The sequence below is a fragment of the Argentina silus genome, assembly GCF_951799395.1.
Source record: "Argentina silus genome assembly, chromosome: 21".
NCBI classification, from domain to species: domain Eukaryota; kingdom Metazoa; phylum Chordata; class Actinopteri; order Argentiniformes; family Argentinidae; genus Argentina; species Argentina silus.
In genome coordinates this window covers 8,524,395-8,538,149 of record NC_139675.1, presented here as the reverse complement: position 1 = coordinate 8,538,149, position 13,755 = coordinate 8,524,395, and the positions used below count along the sequence as shown (strand labels likewise).

The following is a 13,755-nucleotide window of genomic DNA, read 5'->3' as shown; positions in this document are numbered from 1 at the left end:
TGGACAATAAGTGGACAATGATTCACACACACTAATTACTCTTCCAGCAAGGGCACAGCTTTTATAAAGTAGACAAGAGGTGGAGGTAGGAATCAGAGGACGGGCTCATTGTAATGCATGGAATGGAATCAAACGCAGGTGTTTGATACCATTTGTCATTCCGTTCCATGCATTACAATGAGCCCGTCCTCCGATTCCTACCTCCGGCGGCCTCCCCTGGTGTCCTCCTATCAGGTTGATCTCTAGATCACTTACATTGATCCACAGCCTTAGTGTCAGCTGATCTACAAATCATCTCCACTTCCAGACGACTGGGTAGGTCAGCTGATCTGCCGAGTAGCTACTTGGAGACAGCTCAGTACAGCCAGGGTTCAGGGCTGCTCCTGGTTGTCAGTATGTTCCTGCACACGTTTATTATTATGATTAGATAATGATGCGTTTCCACTTTAATAGATGACATGTCAATGGATGATGACGGAGTGACAAAGCGATACCTCACAAATATTGAAAAGTGATGATGTCATACATATATATACATATATTATATATGCTATAATTCTAAGATAGTGTAGTGGTTGCCCCCGGCGACTGGCCAGGCTGATGACAGCAGAGGATAGGGTCCAGAACGCTGCCACTGGATACCAGCTGACCAGTGACACAACCTCCATCCTCTCTGCATAGTCACTCACTACAACATTAGTGTCATACCGAAAGTCAACGCAGAGCCGAGAGGTCTACAGTCACAGCTTAGCATGACCCTTCTAGAACACCTCTTCCAAGAGGCCAGACGATTCCCAAAAACGTCTACAGAGTTCCGAGCGTTGTGGATGAGAGAACGTCAGAATGTTCCCAAAGTCAGGAGTAGTCGGATACCGGGGGGGTGACTCCGTGGTCCGGGTCATAGATTTGGGGTCCGTTGTTAGGGGAGACCGGTTGCTAGGAAGGCCGATTAGGGCTCTCAGAGAATGGAACAGAACACGCTGCCGTTGTTATGGCAACCGCTCTCCACGGTGGCGGTGATCCTGGTAGTCATGGAGATGGCGAGGTGGGAGGGGTGTCGGGAGGAGGAAGAGGAGGAGGCGGGGCCAGAGGGGGGGTCGGCGAGTGGGCGGGGGGGAGGGCTCTCCAGAGTCCAGGGAGGGGAAGTTGGACAGCTCCTAGGAGGGGAGGGGGGTTAAATTAGATCAACTTTATTGTCCCTCAAATAGACACACAATGCTCCTGCACAGCATGTTTTAGAGAGGTGCAGGACCCACAGAGAGAAGGAGAGAGCGAGATGGAGGGAGGAGAGAGAGGAGGAGATGAAGGAGGGAGAGGAGAGGGAGAGAGGAGGGAGGGAAATGGAGGGAGGGAGAGGCGATGGAAGGAGGAGGTGAGAGGAGATAGACGAAGGAGACATGGTTGCTTAGCTACCTGTTGCTATGCTTTAATACGCTGTTGTTGCGCAGCACACAGCTCTCGTTGCCAGGGTCACGGTGAAGTGGCGGTTTGGCGTTGCCAGGGTGACCCTGGAACACCAGGTTGTCATGGACGACGGCCTTGGAGGGCCCCAGTACAGCGATGCCACACCCATGCACCGGCTGCACTCGGTTACGCAACACCTACGCCATGACCACAACACAACCACAACCGCAACACGGAAACACAATAACACGGTCAAACTACGGTCATAACCAGAACATACTTTACAGAGACGGAGAGATGGATTCATCCCTAACGTTATGAAATTGAAGACAGGCACACAGGTGTGTGTGTGTGTGTGTGTGCCCAGTTCACCTTGACGTCTGCGCTGTCCGTCACCCGTATCCCGTATCCACGGTTACCAACCACGTCGTTCTCCACAATCTGCCCATCGCCACGGAAACTAACACCGTGGCCTCCGTTGTCATAGACACCGTTGCCACGGAGCTCCACCCGGCACTCCCTCTCCACAGTGACACCGCCATGGCCGTTGCCATGGACGCAGTTGGCGACCAGTCGAGTCAGCTGACCGCTCTGTAGCACGGCAACGCCGGCGGCGCGGTTACCGTTGACCAGGTTAGCGACGACATTCAGTGGCTCGCTGCTTTTGACGTACAGGCCAACCGCTGGTAAGAGAGAGAGAGAAGTAAAAGAGAAGGAGGAGAGGTAGAGTGAGAGAAACAGAGAGGGGGAAAGGTATAGTAAGAGAAAGAGAAAGACAGCAAGAGTGGGGGACAAAGGGAGAGAGGAGGGCGAGACAGAGGCACAAGAAGGAAGAGACAAAGAGTTACCTAGACTTCATATCTCAGATCTATATTGGCTTACAGTTGACTCTCTCCCCTCCATTTTGGCTCATGCAGTGTCCCCTACCTCCATTTTGGCTCATGCAGTGTCTCCTACCTCCATTGCGGCTCATGCAGTTGCTCTCCACCAGAGCCACGCTGATGGAGCGTCGGGCGGAGAAACGCTCGTCCTCGCTGTCCAGGTCACTCTCCCACGCCAGCAGCTCTCCTTCCTCATTAAAGTTCTCCTGTCCTCTTCCTCCTCCTCCGTCTCCACCTCTCCCTCCTTCCCCTCCCTCCTGTGGCCCCTGGTACCCCTCTCTCGCCCCTCCGCCCTCGGGGTCCTTCCGGCAGAACACAGCCAGTCCGTACATGCGGTTATGGGTAATGTAGTTCCCCAACAATTGTGGGAGGCTGGAGGCCATAACCCATACGCCACAGCCCTTGTTGCCTAGGGAGACAAGCAGAGGAAGGTGAAGACGGACTATTCCCACACATCTCTCCTGACCACAGGAAGTGACGTCAGGTAAACAGGAAGTGCTCACAGTAAATGTGGTTCCCCTCGATGAGGCCGCGGCCCCTCTCTCCCACCACCACCCCATCAGAGTAGCCGTGGCAGATGAAGTTGTTCCTCAGGACGGGGTCGCCGCCCCTCCGGATGTCCGCTCCCCCCCACTGGTTCTCACTGATCACGTTCTCTGGGTGAGGAGGGCAAAATTGATGGATCACATTCATCAGTTGGAATTGAATGAATCCCGCTTCCTACATTCCCTCGCCGTCAGAGGGCTTTCTATTGGCCAGAGGCAGGGCAAACAAACACTTGACGCTTGATGTCAACCTTAAGCTCGGTGTCCTCTATGTGATGCCTGGAGGAAATGTGAAGCTGTTGTTGTCAGCGGTCAATATACATTGGAGGGGAGAATTTGACACTGTTGCGTTTCCCAGCTTTCACAGTCAAGCGGCCGTATACTGGAGATGTTTGATTGGTTGTCTGGTGATGTGTCATTGTGATGCAGAATACACAGCAGCAGTGAGAACGCACACGCACACACACACACACACACACACACACACACACACACGTACCTACTATCACCCCTCTGCCGTTCTCATTGACAGCTATCCCAGCAGCCTGGCCCTGGAAGATGTGATTACCACTGGAGAGGGAGGGAGGGGGGGAGAGGGAGAGGAGGGAGGGGAGAGGGTGAGGAGGGAGAGAGAGGTCAAATAACTTTCTGCGTGTCAATAGTCATAAATCAAAGCTTTGTTTTGATCAAATCGCAGATCAACCGGATATGACGGAGCTCGGGAATCCTGCGGAACACTACAGCAGAGCTCCACATTCCAGAGCATTCCCAAAACATTCCGGGTTCCCACCTTACCTCACCACAGGATTTCCGTTAAATAGAATGTACACGCCCGCCTCCTTGTTGTTATAGATCTGGTTGCTCCGGATGGAACCCTTCCCGTTGCCCAGGACGACGATACCGGAACGCAAACCACTGTGTATTCTGTTACACTGTGAAGAGAGGGAGGGAGGGAAGGTGGAGGAGTGAGGGAAGGAGGGAGAGAGAGAGAATAAGAGGGGGGTACAGCAAGCAAAAGAAGAACAGAAAAAGGGGGCGAGTCGGCACAAGTTGTGCCCTTCACACCATGCTAGGGAACAGGGCGCTGCCAGGTGAATTGTGGGATAGCGTCAGTTACCAGGACGATGGGGTTAGCCCCCTTGCGGATATCTAGCCCCGCCTCTCCGTTGGAGTGGATGTTGTTCTCGGCGATGAGCCCCTGGGCGGAGAGACGCAGGAAGACCCCCGACGCACGGCACCCACACACCTCGTTATGCAACATCACTATCTGGGGGAGGGGAGAGGAGGGCAGGCGGGTTATTGGTCACACGAGACCGTTACTGGTCAAATATGACCATTACTGGTCAAATATGACTGTTATTGGTTAAATGTGACAGTTAAGGCTTACAGCAATCCAACAACACTTCTCACAAACATGTTAGTCACAAGCATGTTTCCGAGCAAACCGTCTCAAAAGAGCGAGAAAAGCAAAAACATTACCGTGGCGTTCTGGATACAGCGCACCGCGTAGCTGAGCCCCCGGAACACGTTCCCCTCCAGCCGGGCGTTTCCGTGGTTACACACGTGCACGCCGCCCTTCCCCTCACGGAAGAGGCAGCGTCTCACGACGCAGCCATGCACGGAGGCTGCCAGCGCCTGGGCCTCGGGGTCTCTCTGGAGCTCCTGGAGGAGGGAGCGGAGGGCCAGGGTGGCCGAGGGGGGGTCGGGGGAGCAGCAGGGGGGGAGAGAGCCGTCCGCTCTGGCCTTAAGGAGGTGGGCTAGGCCGTGGTGGCTGTGGGGGAGTTTGTAGTCCTTTGATTGGTTGATAACATCGTTGCCGCGTTCGGCTTCTCCGTTTCTGTCCTCCTCCTCTTCCTCCTCCTCTCCCTCGCTGGGCTCACTCTCGCTCCAGCTCTCCTCGATCACCGTGTCCTGACACACACCTTCCTCTCCTCCTCCTCCTCCTCGGACCCCACTCCTCCTCACTCCCTCTCCTTTGCTCCAGTCCTCCAGGGTGATGTGAGCACCAGGGGGCTGTGTCCCACCAGCGTACCCGCCCGGAGGGCCTCCCGGTGGGCTAGCGTTCCCAGGCGAGCTCCAGGATGTGAAAGTCCGGGCCAGAGCAGCCAGGTGCTTACAGGCCCAGTTGCGCTCCGACACAGGCGCACACTCTACAGTCACAGAGGCGGAGTCACTGCCTGAGAAGTCACAGCTGTCCAATAGGCTGAGGGCGACACCCAGGAAGTGGGCGGAGCTACCCTGTGAGAAGGAGCAGAATCGGGCCTGGCAGGTTCCCGGGCCTCGGACCTGCAGCTGAGCCCCCTCGAAGTTACAGTTGTCCAGCTGAACATGACCCGACGATGTCTGGGGGGAGAGGAAGGAGAGAGAGAGATAGAGAGAGAGAAAAGAGGGGTCAGGGAGGGAGGGAGAGAGAGAGAGAGAGCAAGATAGAGGGAGAGGAGAGTCATATTTAAAACAATATGCCATTTAGCAGAAAAGAGAGGGATGAGAGAGAGAAGCCTAGCTGAAAAACAAAACAAAAAAACAAATCATCCTAAGTTTTCCTAGAGAGAGAGAGAGAGAGATAGAGAGACCGGTCTGTCCATCACCCACCTTGTAGACGACCGTGGAGAACCACGCAGGCATGAAGACCAGGTTACACAGCCTGGCGGTGGGACACTGCTGCTCCACACAAACCAGCAGGGCCACCTCCCCCAGCTTGCCCAGCCCCACCACCTCCACGGGCACCTTCAGCACCACTTCGGCCTGCTCCTCGTACACCCCCGGGTGGAGCACCACACGGTCATACGGCCCCGCCACCCCCAGAGCCCCCCGCAGCGTCTCAAACTCACACCCGGCGCCCACATGCCACACCCTGCGGTCCTTCCTCCGGCGGAACAGGTGGAGGCAGGCAGAGGACTGGAGCTCTGGGCCGTTCTGGGTCCACGTCCTGCTGGCGAGGGCGTGCTGCTTCAGGGCTTCCCTCCAGGAAGGGGGCTCCAGGTGGGGCCGGCTGGGCCAGTTGGGGTGGCGGCACTCGGGGCAGCCCAGGCAGAGCTGCCTCCAGCGGGTGTTGTCCAGGGAGAGGATGAGCTCCCTCCAGGCCCGGCACACCAGGCAACACCGGCCCAGGTCGGGTAAGGGCAGGTAGGCTAGGATGACACGCCACAGCTCCACAGGGAGGGTACCCACCTCCATTGCTGGCTGGGGAGACCTCCTCACCTGGGGACCAGACAACCGCACACACATACACATACACACACACACACACACACACACACACACACACACACACACACACAGTTTAAAATGTCATGCTTCAGTATGACGGCTCAAGGATGGATGGAGAAAGTGCTCAAATAAAGAAAATATCTGAAATCTATATATCATATTAGCCAACAAAAATAAACAATGGTAGCTTTATTTCCTGGAAGACTTGTTAAGCCCCAGGGTGTGAGTATTACCGTATACATTTATTTACCCGAATGTGTCCTGTCAACATTATTATCCTCGCTGCTAATCAACGGAATAAGAATTGAGCAGGTAACAATTCAACAAGCTTGGGTGCAAATGTGTATCTTTATCGAGGTTGTTGGCGCTCTGCACACTATTATGGCTGCAAAAAACTATTGACAACAATTACACTGCGACCAGCGGGCGTACCAAGCAAGATAGCTAGCCGCTGACACAGACTATAGGGTTCGCCTGCTCGCTACATTGCGTATGTTAAGCTCTTACCTGCGTTTTCTCAGTTGGATGAAAAACCGCACATCGCCGTCTGTATGTTTAATAGTATTTGTATTTGCGAAAACACTCATGCTTTGTTTCTTTCTTCGAGATGTTCCACGAATGCATCGCCCAACAGGAGACATCGGGGAAGGATTCAGACATTTTCCTTCACTTTACGGCAAGGCATGGAAACCAGGGACGCCCTGTGTTGGGTTGGTCGGGGATGCGAGATAATAAGTTTTTGCTTGAGTGGCATTGCATTATTCTTTCACAGTAATGTGTAATGCTTTAATTACCAGTCTGATCTGCACAGATGAGTCATCTGTATGGATCACACACACACACACACACACACGTATGCATATTTGGGGCCAATCAGGGATTTCCGATGAATGAGATGATGATGGTGATTTTAGTGCCAGCCAAACAGTTACACTTCTGATTCAACAAATGAAATAATCATAGTCTTTAAGGAAGGCCTTGACAGGTTGAAACAGGTGTGTAACTGAATGGTTGGGGGGCAAATTAGTTTAGTTTAAACCCACCAGGGGGCCCTATGTCTGAAGTCTGTGGGCCTGGTAAATTATTACTGCCTTCCTCCATGAAATAAAGCACATCTAGAGACATGGTAGAAGAGAGTCCAACAGAACAGGAGGATTTTTAATCCCCAATTGATCTCTAAGGGGGAGGTTGGTGGAGGTAGAGATCAGAGAATAGACTCATTGTAACGCATGGAATGGAATAAGGAATGGTATCAAACACACATGTCCTTTGGGACATCTGCTTATGAGCGTGCATAGTGCACTCTCTCTCCATGACACCTCTGTCTTTATGCTCTCTCTCTCTCTCTCTCTCTCTCTCTACCCCCTCCCTCTCTCTCTATCCATCTCTCCTCTGACAAGTGGTGTCTCTCATTTATTCATGTGAGATGTGAACGCTTCAGTGGGTGAAGGAGATCTGTGAACACATTAACACAGACACCTGCGGCACCTCACATCTCTACGCATGCAACCCACCCACTCACTGCGTATGGGGGTGAGGCTTACTGAGAAAATCACAGGCTAATTCACCTGGGATTCAGGCTCTTCATACAGGTGGCGTCTGCTGTTCCATCAAACAGTTTGGGAGAAGTTGGGTTCAAGATATTTCATTTCAACCCTTGTTGTGTTGTGGGCCACGAAAGTAACATGACACTCGGATGGTTTCTCGGACACAGATTGAAAAACGCATCTCCAATAGAGTTTGTTGAAATTATTACATGCATGCATGTTTCGATCAATCCATCTATATTATAGTATAGTGTATCTACAGTTACCTGTGTTAGTAATGGGACAGTGAAGCATTTGTCTTCTTTTGGCTCTATACTCCAAAAGTTTGAACTTGAAATCAAACAATTACTATGAGGTTGAAGTAGAGATTCTCAGCTTTTTTTTTAGGGTATGTTTGACAACACTTTTGATACATAGTCCTCCTATTTCAGGGCACTAAAAGTAATGGGACATATTCATATAATCTCTATTTGAACCTCATAGTAATTGTTTGATTTCAAATCCAACTTTTGGAGTATCGAGCCAAAGTCTGTCTGTCTGTCTGTCTGTCTCCATATTAAATGAGTGACTGGTCAGTCAGTTTGGTTAGTTGTGGCTGTCATGAAGGTGTGATCATGTGATCACTTCAGAAAACCTTGTGTCACATTCAAGAGTACATGGAATGTATATCGCATTACATCTGTTTCCTTTTCACCTGTTCAAAACATGCATGTATTTGTCAAAAAGCATAATATTGAGTTGCTTTGTTATTTATTTTAAATAAGTGCTCTTTCATTTGTTTTTAAATGTGTTGGTGTGTTTGGATCTAACCGTTGCATGAAGGTGTCAGTATATGCTTCCCTTCATATTCGATGTGAGGGTGTGTGTATCATTAGGTGTGTGTGTGTGTGTGAGAGTGTGTGTGTAAATCAGCGCACCTTTGATTGGGATCATATACCTGCACTCTGACATGGTTGGCTTCATGTCCATGGCAACATCGCCCCTGATGTGTGGACTTAACAGAAGCCAGTGTCATGTCAATATGTGTTCCCGTGTCAGATAGTGTTCCCCCTTCCTAAATGGTGGTTTCAAGAACTATCAAAGGCAGAACTTCATTGATTATGCTTTACTTACATGTCAACTTTGCATTCCAAGTGTTTTCATACATTTTATTAATATTTTCACATTCATATTACTTTATGAACATGAATTAGTTTTTTTTTTTACTTGAATGATAGAAGAAATTATACAAGCAATGATATAAATAAATTTTAAAAATGCATAATTTGAATACGTAAATACGTTCGTACAGGCAATCTAAAATGCATGGAAATAATAAAATCACTGTTATTACATTTGCGGGGGGATCTGTCCCTCCCATCTGAATTTAAACCTGCTTTGCATTATGATGCTAATATATTACTTTACAACAGTAAAGGAAGTGATAGATGTTTGCCGTCGAGGGGGCAGGCTTAGCGATATACTACATTAGCATAACCGGACAGGGCGGCAGCAGCGAGTGTGCTTGGTTGGATTTATCTATTTTTCTGTGTTCTATACCAAACGCTGGGACGTAGAAGACGCGCGTTTAGCTGTCACAGACATCTTGTCCCACGCCTCAAAAAAAAATATCAAAAATGATCAACATTATCGAAGCTCAGGTAAGAGACAAGTGCGGGACTTTTATGGTATAGTATAAAGAATAGTACTTTATCCATGATAGCTAGCCTTTTCCCGACAACAATGTTTAACAAGTAACATTAGGCAAGGCAAGGGGAAAGACCGGGTTAGCAAAATGATTAAGTACGTTGTTAGAAACCTTTGATTTACGTGGGTGTCGGGTCATGATAGGATGACCGATACACACCAACTTCACAGATTTAGCAGACACGTTTTAAATGTTGGGTTAGGCGTATGCTATTTGACAGATGGACAACGGCAAGCTTTTGAGGGATATGTGTAGGGTGGTGGACCGCGCGGTCTCGGCCAGTTGCTGTGAAACAGATTCGCCACGTTGCTGTCCTGCCATTGAAAATCGAAGTCAAAATTACCAGTTATTTTGTGAAATGTACATAGCCAGTTACCTAGCTTTTAAGCAGCTAGGGATATGCGAAGTCATGGAGAACATTGTGTCCATTGTTGTGATACGATCAGCATCTGATTTGATAATCGACTCGAGTTTAGTGCTGTGTCATCCTCGGCGGTTCTGCAGACGAACGTGGGACGAATTTCGTCAAATATTTGCTCGTCAGGATTCGCAAAAATGTCTCACTAACTAGTCACAGTATAACATCGTTCAAAAATAGTAGGTGGCCAATACATATAGCTGTATTGGCTAATTTAATATGATTTTCAGTAGCTTGCTAGCTGGCTACACATCGAGTTCAAGTCACGTGATGACCTTTCCTTTTGTGACAGTCGATGGTACTTCGATCTCAACCCAATGCTGTCACACCAAAAGGCTAAATGTATTCTAAAAGAGTCTCTGTTTTTCTGTGGCTAGCGGTTTGCTATGTAATTAGGAAATTGACCAGCATTACATCATAGCTGCGCAGCTGTATAGTCACGACTCAGTTTCCTTCAGTCCATCACATAGTCACCTATACAAGGTTGCACTCGTCGATGTGTAGTGAGTTGTTTTATTTATCTCAAGCGGTTGGAATTTGTCGTGGATCACGGATCATGTGCTAAGGATTATACAAGTTTTGCAATGTGGTCTGACAGCCCCTATTGTAAAGCGTACAAAGAAAGACATCTCCGATTCGATTATTACTACCGTTCCCCTCGTCTCATTGTATGCGAGTGGCTGGCCCGGTAAAGTGAGATTTAACGGTAACTCTGCAACCCAATCCGCCGTGCTTTTAATCAGGGAGTTAGGGTGTAACGCGAGTAGGTAGGTGAGGGCGTGTAGGCTGGTAGCCTTTATACCGGGTTTGTTTTTTTCCTCTGCGTCATCCTCATTTGTGCACATTGGATTAGTGATTAATTTGATAACATTTTACATGGGTGGTTAATGGTTAGCTTTGATTACAAATCACTCACGGTGGTCTAGCCAGCACTGATTGTTCAGCCAGTGTAGTCCCTCTGTAATAAAGCATTCACATAAACAAAGTATTGTCTTAAACATCCTTATGGGCTTGATGTTAGACTGAGGTCAAGTTTGGGTTGTAATCTGAGTATGTGACATGTCGCGTATGTTATGTGGTAGTGGGTAGATGCTGAATTAATTCAAGAATATGTTAGACTACATGATGATTCCCAGGTGGTAAACTGAAATTGTATTATCAAAACCGGACTGCGGTTTATTCATGTTAAAATGCGCTAAAATGCCGCTAAAACGCTGTCCGTGGCGATCAAAGATAGTTCCTCTGTCATTACTAAATACATAGTTTAATTTGCCTTGTAATGTTCACATAGTGGCGCTGTCAAGTTCACAGCAGTGCCACTCTTTCATTCTTTGGGGAGAACCCTGTCATTTGTTCCACAGACGTGTGAAATAGTTTGTTGTCGTTTTAACATCTTGTCTCTGGTTGTGTTGCAGGAGGACTTTGATGAGGCGCTGGCTCAGGCTGGAGACAAGCTGGTGGTGGTGGACTTCACTGCTACATGGTGCGGCCCCTGCCAGACCATCGGCCCCATCTTCAAGGTAGGTTTACCTCTCAGTTATGGGCCCTTTCTCAATTGTTAGAAACTAAATTCCTCCTGTCCTCTCCTCTCTGTGCTCCACTTGCTTCCTTCTTGAAAAGCATTGGAGGAGAATATCCAAGGGGAGGGACCTAGATCTTCTCCTCCAATGTGCTTTGAGCAGGAAGCGAGTAGAGGATGGAATAGAGGAGGAGAGGAGCCGTGTTTCTAGCAGTTGAGGAAGCCCTAGTGAAGGCTCTTGCTGTCGTTCCCATTCTAGTGTTTAGTATGGTGTCCCTCCATCCATTACTCACACCCCAAAAAACTACAACTCCCAGGAATGTTGACGGCCAAATCTCAAAACGACTTTTTGGATTGCATTATCTCTCGTCCCGTCCTTCTTTAAAACGCATTGGAGGAGAAGGAAGGGAAGAATCTCGGATATTTTTCCTCTAATGCATTTTGGGGAGGAGAGGGAGGACTCGAGGAATCAAGGAAAGATTCTTGAGATGCCAAATAACCAATAGACCCCTGGTCCCAAAGCATTAGATCTGTAAAGGTTGAAGAGAAGGAAGCAATTTGGTGGAATCTCATCCTAACCGATCAGAGGGTCCAGGGGGTGGTTTGTTTTGTATGCATCATTCTGATACTATGCTATTTATGTGACTACTCACTCCTCCTCTTCCTCAGAAATTGTCTGAAGATGCAGAAAACTCCAACGTTGTCTTCCTAAAGGTGGATGTGGATGATGCAGCGGTGAGTACGCGCGTACACAGGTTTAGAGCATGTGCTACATAGCTGAAACGTAGGCCTACAGTTTACGCCTGTGATTGTGTGACAGCCTTCAGGATGGTATTGATTTCTTATGGGACCTGGAGAGGATGTCTCTCTCTCTCCTGTCGTTTGGAAATCAGCCACGACACTGTTCTCCTCCAAACGGCTTTGAGGATGGTGTTACTGTTTTAATCTCTGTAGAGTTTGTTCTGATGTGTGGTTGTCTAATATCTCTGTCTCTCTCTCTCTCTCTCTCTCAGGATGTGGCTGCTTCCTGTGGTATCAAAAGCATGCCAACGTTCCATTTCTACAAGAACATGAAGCTGGTAGGTAGCTTAGAGTCTAAGGCCTGCTCAGAATCCCCCTGCTCATGTCAAATGTTTGGAAATGAACGAGGCCCCCTCAGTCACAAACACAGAACAACACTCTACAAGCACAGCACTGGTGCATACATTTGTGTGTACCAAGAGAATCTAATGCTGCGTCCTAATTCTCCCTTTTCTTGGCCTCGTCTTAACACTCCCCAAGCATGGATTAAACTAGGTCATGTTCAGTATGCAAAAAAACCCATTTGGAAACGGAATGCAACAGGGAGGGTACTCGCTTGATTTGTCCAATGAGAAAACTGATTTTTGTTTTCTGGTGTGAAATCCTGTGCCTACTGCCAACTAGAATTCTTTAGTTGTATTTTGTGATTTATTTTGTTTGTTTTTATTTAGATTTCTGTCTAATGAAGCTGAATACAAAAGTAACTATTTACCCTAAAAAATGGACCGAACTTATACTTTGAAGCTGACTGTCGTCTTCTTCTCTTCCCCAGGTGGAGGAGTTCTCTGGAAGCAATGCAGCCAAGCTGCAGGAGCTGGTGGCCAAATTGAAATGAACGGGCAGCAGTGTGGATGCCCGAACGCCTTCCGCCCTCAACCCCGCCCTCTACCTCCACCATTCTCTCTTCATCCACCATTCCCCAGTTCCATCTCTTCTGAGTTATATATCCTGTCAAGGGATCTGCATTGAGAGTGACTGACTGCCAGTATGCCTTCCACCCTCTCACCCACCCCCTCCTCTCACCCCCTCCTCTCACCCATGTACCTCTGTCACCAGGGATTGGTCAATAATGTATGATAATAAACCATTTTTGTAAATTCAGTCTTTGTTCCTTCCTCTATTGCCCAGTGTAAGAAGCAACATTCACAACGGTAGTTGTCAGGCTTTTAATCTGAAGTCTATCAGAAATGAATGGAATGAGGACTGGTATCAAACACACATTTCATTCCATGCTTTACAATGAGCCAGTCCTCCAATTTCTACCTCCACCAGCCTCCCCTGTAGTACACAGTACTTTGGAGCCGCAGGGTGCTCACGTGTGATATACTCTACTATGCGATCTTGTCGCGTGACTGACATTCGCGTAATCTTGCGTTGATGTCGACGGGAAATGCTGATTGACTCGCTGTGAAGTCAGGACTCAACTGCTTTGTTTTCATACATCCGAGGTAGGCGGAGTTCCACTATTGTCGTTCACGCAACACAGATGCATAATCAGCCTGTTTGAGTCAAATAACTTAATGATACATATATATATATGTGTCAACACGAGGTTTCCCTGCTGTGTTACCAAATGGTTTTTAATAGGAATGTCCTCCATATGCCAACATTCAGTCTAGTCTAGCACGCTGCCAGTAGGCCTACGAGTGGGAGATTTCATGACTACCACACCTTTTTTTGATAGCTGAAATCTCCAAGTCACGTCCTGAGGCGCGATTAACATCTGCCCACAAAAGGCGCATT

The 13,755-nt window shown here is 48.6% G+C and overlaps 2 protein-coding genes across 2 annotated transcripts; one reads left to right on the top strand and one right to left on the bottom strand.

Annotated features, from left to right (window-relative positions):
* Positions 1–173: 173 nt before the first annotated feature.
* Positions 174–6,691, bottom strand: fbxo10 (F-box protein 10). Its single transcript, XM_083693274.1, has 11 exons — positions 6,548–6,691; positions 5,423–6,031; positions 4,310–5,173; positions 3,948–4,097; positions 3,626–3,762; positions 3,330–3,400; positions 2,789–2,941; positions 2,362–2,694; positions 1,777–2,087; positions 1,414–1,601; positions 174–1,157 (listed from the first exon to the last, which is right to left on the bottom strand). Exons 2-11 carry the CDS (start codon positions 6,005–6,007, stop codon positions 959–961), a joined length of 2,991 nt encoding a protein of 996 aa, XP_083549400.1. The 5' UTR covers positions 6,008–6,031; positions 6,548–6,691; the 3' UTR covers positions 174–958.
* Positions 6,692–9,095: 2,404 nt separating this feature from the next.
* LOC310821315 (thioredoxin-like) lies at positions 9,096–13,113 on the top strand. Its single transcript, XM_083693311.1, has 5 exons — positions 9,096–9,227; positions 11,108–11,212; positions 11,881–11,946; positions 12,225–12,290; positions 12,785–13,113. The coding sequence occupies exons 1-5, from the start codon at positions 9,204–9,206 to the stop codon at positions 12,845–12,847; spliced, it is 324 nt and encodes a 107-aa protein (XP_083549437.1). The 5' UTR covers positions 9,096–9,203; the 3' UTR covers positions 12,848–13,113.
* The last annotated feature ends 642 nt before the right edge of the window (positions 13,114–13,755 follow it).

Coding starts and splice junctions, on each gene's coding strand:
- fbxo10 (XM_083693274.1), bottom strand. CDS start 6,007: ATGGAGGTGGGTACCCTCCCTGTGGAGCTGTGGCGTGTCATCCTAGCC. Junction 2,088..2,361: donor CTGCATGAGCCGCAATGGAG/GTAGGAGACACT, acceptor CTCTCTTACCAG/CGGTTGGCCTGTACGTCAAA. Junction 1,158..1,413: donor GTATTAAAGCATAGCAACAG/GTAGCTAAGCAA, acceptor CTCCCCTCCTAG/GAGCTGTCCAACTTCCCCTC.
- LOC310821315 (XM_083693311.1), top strand. CDS start 9,204: ATGATCAACATTATCGAAGCTCAG. Junction 11,947..12,224: donor TGGATGTGGATGATGCAGCG/GTGAGTACGCGC, acceptor TCTCTCTCTCAG/GATGTGGCTGCTTCCTGTGG. Junction 12,291..12,784: donor TCTACAAGAACATGAAGCTG/GTAGGTAGCTTA, acceptor TCTCTTCCCCAG/GTGGAGGAGTTCTCTGGAAG.